The 10,086-nt window shown below is 44.6% G+C and overlaps 1 protein-coding gene across 1 annotated transcript; it reads left to right on the top strand.

The window, feature by feature from the left end:
- Window positions 1-712: 712 nt before the first annotated feature.
- Window positions 713-4,209, top strand: LOC148024893 (serine/threonine-protein kinase-like protein CR4). Its single transcript, XM_087694564.1, has one exon. It carries the CDS (start codon window positions 828-830, stop codon window positions 3,534-3,536), a length of 2,709 nt encoding a protein of 902 aa, XP_087550690.1. The 5' UTR covers window positions 713-827; the 3' UTR covers window positions 3,537-4,209.
- Window positions 4,210-10,086: the final 5,877 nt, after the last annotated feature.

Here is a 10,086-nt window from a genome sequence, read left to right as displayed (position 1 = left end):
GAGAGACTAGCATTAATTAATAATTGAAGGAGATGTATCTATAAGTGCCAAGAGAGACTAGCATTAATTATAATTATTAATTAGTATTACTGTGGAACGTTAGTACTAGTAGTGCTGATAACTTATAAGTAGTAAGGTAGGGCGTAGGCCCGAGAGTCGATGAGACTGTGATGAGAGGAATGCGTAGGTAGGTATGTTTTTGTCTCAACCTGTTGCTGTTGTTGATGGGCATCTATCGATCTTCCGAGAGAGAGAGAGAGAGAGGGGTCACTGACCATGAAGGGCGGCATTGGCCGTGCGACAGTCACCACCGGACAGACCATTTTGAATTGACGGTGATGATTAAAAATATGCAGAAATTATTGGGTTGGATCGATTAAAAAAAATTGTTGGCGTTTTCTTTTTCACTGAGCCTACTTTTCACAGCAACAATTAACAGCTGGCCCGCTCTCTCTCTCTCTCTCTCTCTCTCTCTCTCTCTCTCTGTGTCTGTGTCCGTGTCTACTGCTGCTGGTGCTGGTGTCCACTGTCTACTGCTGCTGCCGTTGTTTGATGGGTGTCGCCGCGAGGGGGCGAGGGGGGGGGGGGAAGAGGAAACGATCTATTTTCCTTTTTGAAAAAGAATTAAGGGAAAAAAGAAAGAAAAGCTCATCATCAACGCGCCTTTTTGCCTCTGCTTCTACAGGGGACATCTTTTTAGCGCTTTATTATTTAATTTTTGACTGGGGTAGCAGAAGGTACTACTCACTACTTTCCCCCTTCTGTTTCTCACGCGCAACCCAAACAGAGAGAAAGAGAGAGAGAGAGAGAAGTAAGAGAGACCGTGTATGTCTCCTTTGAATCCCTGCAGCTCCTGCTCCAAAACACCACCCAAAACCCCTCTTCTTGGTTCTGAGCTCCCCTGCTGCCTCCCCTCGAACCACAGCTGGAATTTCCTTTCAGATGATACAGGGCTCTTGGTCATCAAGGGATTGATGGCATGGCACTGGTGCATAGGCTGTTGGTTCTGCCTTCTGGTTTTCCTCTCAGCTGGCGAACAGAGAGTTCATGCACTGGGCTCCATGTCCTCTGCAGCAGCTGCATATGGCGGCCATGGGCCTGCCTTCTGTAGCCTCAGTTCTCAAGGTGGTTCCTCCGTAGAATGCTTTGGCAGTGATGCGGCGTCTGTTTATGGAGCTCCTCTTCGCCTTGCACTCTCAGGTCTTACTGCAGGAGATGGTTTTGTGTGTGGCCTCACCCTCTCTGGTATGCTCCCGTATTGTTGGGGCAACAACATCTATGTTCAACAGGGCACTCCACCTTCGACAGGGCCCAATGTCACTTACACAGAGATCTGCGCAGGGGACAACCATTTGTGTGCGCTGAGGCAGATGGATGCAGCAGTAGACTGTTGGGGCTACAACATGACTGGCACATATTTGCAAGGCTCACACCTTCTCTCTATCACTGCTGGTTCATTGTTTACCTGCGGCCTATATGCATCCAACAGGACAGTGATCTGCTGGGGGGAGGAAAGTGGGAGTGGTGTCATAAGCCAAGCACCCAAGCAAGCCAAGTTCAGGTCTATTTCCGCAGGAGGCTACCATGTCTGTGGCATTTTGGAGAGCAGCGGAGCTACATTATGTTGGGGGCGAGCCCTCCAATCTGCGACAGGACTCCCGGGAAATGCAGCCTTCAGCTCACTTGTAGGGGGCAAGTTCCATGCTTGCGGATTGCTAGCATTTGCACACACTCCCTCTTGCTGGGGCATGATCCATCCTCCAAATGGCACCCCACCACCCTCTTCATTGCAGTTTACGTCACTTGTTGCCGGAGACTACTATACCTGTGGTATCTCTGTCAGCAGCAACCAGCCTCCTGTTTGCTGGGGCTCTCAGTACCCTGCCACACTTCGTCCTGCTACAGCAGCAGTGTCTCTGGATAACTGCTCCACCTGCATCCCACCCACCTGCCCGAGCTCATGCCATCACACCAATTCCATCCAGACACCAATCATCATCAGTGAGTTTGCTGTTGCCATTCTGGTGGTGGCATGTGTACTAGCAATGGCCATCTTTCTTGTTCGGTACAAGCTTGCAAGGCTTGCGGCTGCAAGTAATGAGAATGTATCTGGATCTATGAAGAAGCACAAGAGTGGCTCAAGCAGTAAAAAAGGAGGCTCGTTTGGGTCATCGTTTCGGAAGGAGAAGGTGAGGCCCTCTGAACTGGAAGAGCCTCCCAAAATGTCCCGAGCTGAGGTGTTCAGCTATCAAGAATTGGAGCAAGCAACGTGTGGGTTTGGGAAAGAGTGCGAGGTGGGCAAAGGAAGCTTCTCTTGTGTTTACAGAGGGGTACTTGGGGATGGCCGTGTGGTGGCAGTGAAGCGAGCTACAGAACGAGGAGGAGGTGGAGGTGATGAAGAGCCAGCAGACAAAAACTCTAATGAGTTCCGCAATGAGCTGGATCTGTTGTCGAGGCTGAACCATGCACACTTGCTGACACTACTGGGGTTCTGTGATGAAAGAGGCGAGAGGCTACTGGTGTATGAGTTCATGGCCAATGGCACTCTGCATCAGCAGCTTCATGGCATGGGAGGGATAATGTCTAGCAACAGTGGCAGTATGAAGCAGCCTCAGGAGCAAGAGGGAGATCAGGAGCAGCTGGGGTGGGTGCGGCGGGTGACCATCGCTGTCCAAGCAGCTAGAGGATTGGAATACCTGCATGGCTATGCCTGCCCCCCTGTGATTCACAGAGACATCAAGTCGTCTAACATCCTACTGGATGAAGAATGGAATGCTCGAGTCTCGGACTTTGGGCTTTCTCTTCTGGGGCCAGTCGACAGTGAATCACCACTGTCCGAGCTTCCTGCAGGCACGCTGGGCTACCTGGACCCAGAGTATTATCGCCTCCACTATCTCACCACCAAGAGTGATGTATACAGCTTTGGAGTATTGCTGCTTGAGATCTTGAGTGGCCGGAAGGCCATTGACATGCAGTACGAAGCAGGCAACATTGTGGAATGGGCTGTGCCATTGATCAAATATGGGCAAGTCAGCTCTGTGCTGGACCCTAGGCTAGATCCACCTCCGAACTTGGAGGCTATCTACAAGATTGCTCGGGTGGCTGCCCGCTGTGTGAAGATGAAGGCCAAAGATCGCCCCTCCATGGACAAGGTCACAACCTCCTTGGAAAGGGCATTGGCCATGCTCATGGGGACATACTCTGAAGATCAACCCTTCCTGCCCTCTGAAGTTGTACTTGGCAGCAGCCGCCTTCACAGGAAATCTTCCCAAAAGTCGTCTTGCAGGTCCACTTTTGATGTGGATTCTTCTGATGACCACAGACACCCCTCCTCTCTCACCTTCCCCAGCATCAATTCATCGCGGAGGTTGCGTTCTCTCTCCGATCATGAAGGGACAGGGAGTCTTGATATTGTGATTGCCCATACTGCAGATCATCAGGCCAAGCAGCATCGTGGTGATCATGTGCAGCCACAAAAAGCTGAGATCTATCCGGCATCTCCACAGGAACAATTGTTTTTGAGCTCCAACTTCTAATTTTAGTCAGATGGAGTTTCTTTGCTATCATGTTATCTGGTATAGCTCAGCTTTGTATCCAAAGGCATATGTCTCACACACACACACACACAGTGCATGCAAATGTTCAATGCTGCTCAACTTCCCCTCAGCTGGACTTTCTAAGATACTCGACCACCTCAGTCTGGTCAATCCCTTGTGCAGGCAGGCTACCCTGCAGATGGTGCTAGAACAACTTATATCCTGTAAGACATCAGATTCTGGGTTCTTCCTGCATTTGCCTGAATATGCGTCTCACTGATATTCCTCTCCTGCTGGGGCCGAATAATCTAAGGCAGTTGAACTCCACAAGAAATCTTTGCTCATGTTCTACTGGGTTGTGGTTCGTGAGGCCAAAAATGTCTGCTGTCACAATGGTTATGGGGGTTAATGTGGGCAAATCCTTATTGGTTTTCCTGCAACACGTTGGAGGCTCTTATATTCTCTGCAATTTTTTCCACTAGAGCCTTGTACATCACAGTCTACAGTTTTTAGAGCAGCATAGTCAATGACTTCAGTATTTTGATACATCAAGCAGTGATATTTAGAAGTCTTCTCAATTCTTTTAACTAATGCTTGCTTTTATGTTTTGACACACCTACCCATTCGTTAGCACTGCCCAGAAGTGCATATGTTTTTACAATGACATGGTGGAATTGTGAATTGTTGTTCAAAATTTAATTCTAATTTTAATGACTTAAGAGCTGATTTAGTTAAGCTTAAGATCACTTTTTTGTGTAAGCTTTCTCCTTCTATTTAAAGCAAAATCTTTAAAAGGCAGGAACAAAATTTCAATGCTCCTGCAGTAAAATTTTTCCTCGTGCCCTCACACTGGTTCGATCATTAAACGATTATTTTTTGTAAATAATGCACGTTATAGTGATTGAGAAGTATATTTGCATAAAAAAGGACATGTGGCAGGGGTATGTATCCCACATACTTCAGGCACCTCTCATAAGAAAACAGCCTAGTTCTTAGAGAGGAGCTTGTAAAGTTATCTTATAAATTAGACATCCTAATGGCTTTCAAAACGACTAGGCTTTCAGTCGCTCATGCCCTGGAAAGGTGATCAGCCTTAGTTTTTGGCATGAAGATCAAGTTTTTGTGGGTCCAGATTTGCCCGTGTCACAGCTCTAATGATATTCTCCATAATCTGAGACATTCTTTGAGGAGGTCTTTATCGCCAAAGAGTGCCTGCCTCATGCTGACTGGAGCATTTAGACCAGCTTGTGCCACCCATCTCTTGATTCTTCTCCAAAACACCAGAGCTGAGTGGCAGTGCTACAGTAAGAGTATGTGAGTCATGGATGCTTTGTGTCTATTACACAAGGGGGCAGAAAAGGGAGACATTTTTGAACTTGTATATTTTGTGTTTAGTGGAAAGCTTGTTAACGACACCTTTCCATAAGTAGTTTAGCTGGTTTGATAACGTGGCTGCCCAAACAGCTTTGAGCCTGGACTTCCAAGTCCTAACAGTAGTGTGGGGTTATTTCTTATCCCATATTTTGAGCTTGAGCAAAGTTGCACTTCCTTTGCTTCTGATGTCCTTTTCTTCATTTTGGCACCAGGTGTCGTGACTCACCAAGCATACAAAAGTATCAACAGGACAATGAATGGATTGGGTGGCCAGTTTTCGACCGTGTGCTTCAAGCATTGCTTCATCCAATCCAGCTTATCCTCAGAAAGGTTAAATTTATTCCTTATGGCAAGACTGATTGTCCAAGATATCAGCCCATCTCCTAATTACTCTATTTAATATCTTCTTAGAGAGCTTCAAGTTCTGCACAACGTGAACAAATCCTTCTGAATAGCCCCTTGGGAAGTGGCATGCGATTTGCGGTGAGGTCGTATCCCCTTTACAACCACCAGGGTCCTTTCATGACAGCTGTTTAAGCACCAGGAGTCATCAAGTCCTTGTTTAGTCAGCATGTCAGAGGCCTTAAGTTTACATCTCATGTCCAAGATAAGGTCTTGCCAAGGAAGCTCTCTCCACTTGGTTCAAGTCACCTTTGCGGATGGCTCCCCTCATGATGCACACCCACAGCTGTTGTGAGGAGGGTTTATGCAGCTATCCGAAGATCAGTCTCTAAGCTTTTATAATCTATATGCTCAAGTCCTAGTCCTCCTGCAGCTTTGGGAGTGTTGATGGTCTCCCAATCTATTGCATGCCATCTCTCAATCACATTGAAGCTCCACCATATTTCCTAAGTAATTTCTGAATTTTCTCCCAGTGACTTGAAGAGAACGGGATTGTCACAGAACCTAGCTAAGTGATCCACTCCGGGGTGGGCTCGAGGCCCACATAGAGAATTTCAGCTTTATCCCCACTGCTCTTGGACCTTGAACTTAAATAACTTACAGATCATGAGTAAATTGTCAACACTTAAGTTTTATCCCCACTATTCTTGGACCTTGAAATTGAAGCAAATAACATACCGATTATGAGTAAATTGTCAACATGATGCTCATCCCCAGCACTAAATAAGAGTTGTCATGGGCCTCTAGCTGGGTGTAAAATTGAGTGCCACCAGAGAAGGAAGTCCCTTGAGATCTCCCACTTGCAGCCTGTAATCAGTAGGTTTGAGGAGGGGTCATTTACTGTGGCAAAGAGTAGAGGGCAATATCGCCAACAGAAAATCCCACCAAATTTTGCCATAAGCCTTATCCAGGTCCATGTTGATTAACACAAACTTGCTTGCACTATTGAGATCATATTCCAATGCAGCCGTAAGGTTGAGGATTGCAATCATGGATCCTACGATGATTTATGAATCCATAGGGGCCCTTTGTGAAGCATGTCAAGAAGGATGCGTATAATTCATAAGGCTGAGGCCTGAAAGAGAATCTTGTAGCAGTCATTCAACATTGTAAGTGGCCTCCATTGGCCTGTACATTGATTTGGCCAACATTGGCATACACAGCCAGGGAACCTGTGGTCCAAAACTAGTTTGCAATTTGGCATATGTCATTGCCACAAACTTCCCAAAGGGTTGAGTAAACCTCCACTAGAAGCCCATCGGAGCTCCAAGGACTTGGGAATTGAGGGTAGGGAGCATCACCATCAATCAACCACTTTTCCCTTTAGTTGTACCTTAGCACTCTCAATGCTATTATCTTTCCTGAAGAGCAATGAAATCTTCAATATCTTGTAGTAACCACACAAGGCTAAAGTCATCAGGACAAACAGAAACAGCACACAAAACTCATTGTTTATCACTCTAGCAGCTCCAACCATATCTCTCCTTCTGAGTAGAGCTTGATTTCAGGCATGAGTCTTTGAGAGTTCTGTCAGCTCAAATATGCAAGCCCCCAATTGGGTAAAAAGGACATCATGCCCTTGTCCTGCCTGTTCCCATACTTGCTTAGCCCGATCGACAAATTTATGGTCGCTCAGAAATGACGATTGAAATGTAAAGGTGATGGATGGTCCATGCGTACAGGTAGAGGGGAGGATCGATCTGAAAACCATCTCCAGTGGGGGACGTTCAGACAGCATGGTGTCAGGATGTACTCTCACCTTGGTGTGTGGAGCAAGCCACCATTCTCTGTGGCTAACGTGAAAACCCTGTAGACTAGCCTAGTGGTCCTCGACGCCTCCTCCTTTTGACGATTGTGGCATGGAAGCTGTGAGGGCACCTTCCATCCGCTAAGTGAAGTACATCTGTGATTGCCATGCATTCAGCATGCAATCTGTCTTCTTCTTCAAGGGTTGTGTTCCAATCCAGTAAAGGAGGGGACACCTTCCTGTTCGTATTCTTCCATCTTGGAGACCTTGCATATGCTGAACGGATTGTTACATTAGATTGGGCTGTGTGACTGACATCCCCCCCTACACTTCCTTCATTGCATCTCCATATAACTTAAGGCCCCAAGCAGTCCTTTATTAAAATCACTACCTTTTGGGGGCTTGTTGATGTCATCAGGCTGTAGTGGTTGTGGGGTGCTGGATGCCTTTGATGCCTCTTCTTCTCTACCTCTACCTTATTGGGGTAGCCTCTTGCAAAATGTCTTACTTGATGGCAAACATAACATGCATCTAAGAAATGAGAACTTGACTTCCAACACTAGCTCCAACCCATGGGCCTCAAAGACTTGTAGGTAGTTGGGGGGCTTTGCTCTATAGTCCATAGTATGCATGCCTTCTTTTTGGAGCGCAGAATGCCATTAGGAGGAATTTAAGGATGTACAACACTTTGCCTAGGGTGTTAGCCAGAAGTCCCAGTTTGCTATCCACCTAGTTTGACAAATCTTGATAATGTAACCCACATTGAGCAATTGCACACAAGAGGCTCCTTGTGGAGCAAAGCCATGAGCATAGAGCATGACGTTTTTACTAGGACTAGACTAATGCAACATAAAATCCCTTGCCAATGAATTTAAACTAAACCAAGAGAGCTCTATAGGCTGGTAGGTCTATTAGAACCACTAAACAAAGTCATCTTTGAGGCACATCTCCTCGTGAAATAGAAGTAGAGTCATGCATTTCAAAGTTTGCATATTGTTTCTTGATACAGTACAATGCAAGTGTCGCCTTGGGTATCTTGGTTTTAGCCTCTTCAGCTTTGGCCTTTTTTGATTGGTTGAACTTCTATAGATTCTACCAAAGCTCTTGCTCGACCATTTGCATGTTTGTGCCTATGTCCTTTGCGGTAGCTAGGAGGTCGAGGTCCATGGATTCTCCATTGTTGGTTGCCTTCCTCAGTTTCTCATCTTTTTAACCATGTGAGACATCACCCTATTGGCCTTTCCCTTGGTCTTACATGGGGAAATGCCATTTAGTCTACTCTCTATCCATGTATCACAGATCTTGGATGTGTGCACTTTTGTTTAGTGGTCGAAGTTTGGTAAGAACCAAACAAGACCTTTATCTCTCGAAGAAAATATGCTAGTGAGTTCCTTAAAGCTTTTGGTATGGTTGACTATAAGACAATGGTTACTCCATGTGAAGTCAACTTGAAGCTTTCAAAAGAAGGCATATTTGCATTTGTTGGTAGTGAGATTTTCAAAAAACTTGTTGGAGGCCGCCTTTACATGTGGAATACAAACCTAAGCATTAGTAAAATACATGTATTTAATAAAATATAGGTATTTTTAGCAGGCTCTCTAATAAATAGCCAAAAGAAACCCATTGGAGGCAAGGAAAGAATGTTTTGAGGTATATTACAAGTGCTTTTAAACATGACATATCATATACTAGAGGTGGTGGGAGCACTTTGATTGGCGATTGCGACTCAAATTGCGCAAGAGACGTAGATGGCAGGAGATTAGTGACATGTTACTGCTTCTCTCTAGGAACTGGAGTCATCTAATGGATTAGTAAGAAGTAACCTATATCTGCTCTTTCTTTAACTAAAGTTGAGTACAAAGAAACATGTTTTATTGCATATGAGTCCTTATGGTTAAGAAGGGTTTTGGCAAATATATGAGCGATGAAAAAGGATCCCACAAAGTTGCTATGGGACAATCAGAGTTGCATGATGATTGTAAGAAAACTTATGTTCCATGCTCGCACAAAATATATTGAAGTACAATATCATTTTGGGAGAGATCTTATTATGCATGAAGAGTTTGATTTGCAATATTGTCATACCAAAGACAATTGTGTATGCATTTTCACCAAAGATCTTGGGAGGAGTACCTTGGAGCAACACCTTTATCATCTTGGTGTTGGACCAAAGGAGTACACCTTTCGGGTGAACATTGAGTGGGAGTGTTGGAAATCAATGCTCCACCCCTCATGTAACTATGTAGGTAATTGTTGACTCTATCTTTGTGAACCCCTCATATGAGGGAAGTTGTGTTCAAAGCCACTTGTACAAGCAGTTGCGAGCAGTGTGTTGCCTACTAAGGCATATAGATGGATTTTGGGTGAAGATAAGTTGGGGGGTAGCTTGTTGTATCCTAGAAGCCAGTATAGGCTATCACCCAAGCTTTGAGCTTGCCTAGAACCAATAGCTATTGAGCAAGCCCTGAGGGAAGTGGAGCCATGTGTGGAAGGTGTACCATGTGGAAGATTGACCATTTACTTTTACATTAATGCCCATATGCTATAACCACGCTAATGGCAACATATAATTTATTTGTAGGACATAAGGCTTGAGGGAGGATAAATAAATTATGACATCTTACTTTTTTCATCCCCTTTCCTTAAAATACAAACTAAAAACTTTGGTTAGGTTAATATTGCCATTAAACATTTAATTTATGCATTTGTATGTAGGCTAAAATATGAGTTATTGCAAGCACTTCCTTATAAAAAACCAAATTTATATAACCTTGATTATTATATAACTTTACTACCCTATTGGCATATATATAATTTATGCATATTGGTAACCATGCGCACATCTATATCTTTAATGTGATAAGACAATATTATGGAATTGCAATGTAACCCACAAAAGAGTGGTGGTTGGACTTGAATTATGGTTACCTTAAGATATATTTATTTCTAGTTTTTAAAATTTAATCAAATATTGTATAGGCCCACCTATGATAATCATTATTATTTAAGTGGTAAATTGTATAGGCC

Source organism: Lygodium microphyllum, chromosome 15, assembly GCF_053477565.2.
Source record: "Lygodium microphyllum isolate KBCC chromosome 15, Lygodium_microphyllum_v1.1.10, whole genome shotgun sequence".
NCBI classification, from domain to species: Eukaryota; Viridiplantae; Streptophyta; class Polypodiopsida; order Schizaeales; family Lygodiaceae; genus Lygodium; species Lygodium microphyllum.
The sequence above is the reverse complement of the archived record's forward strand: the minus strand, read 5'-3'. Positions and strand labels throughout refer to the sequence as shown.

What these genes read in the sequence shown, in the direction of transcription:
- LOC148024893 (XM_087694564.1), top strand. Translation starts at nt 828, where the DNA reads ATGTCTCCTTTGAATCCCTGCAGCTCCTGCTCCAAAACACCACCCAAA.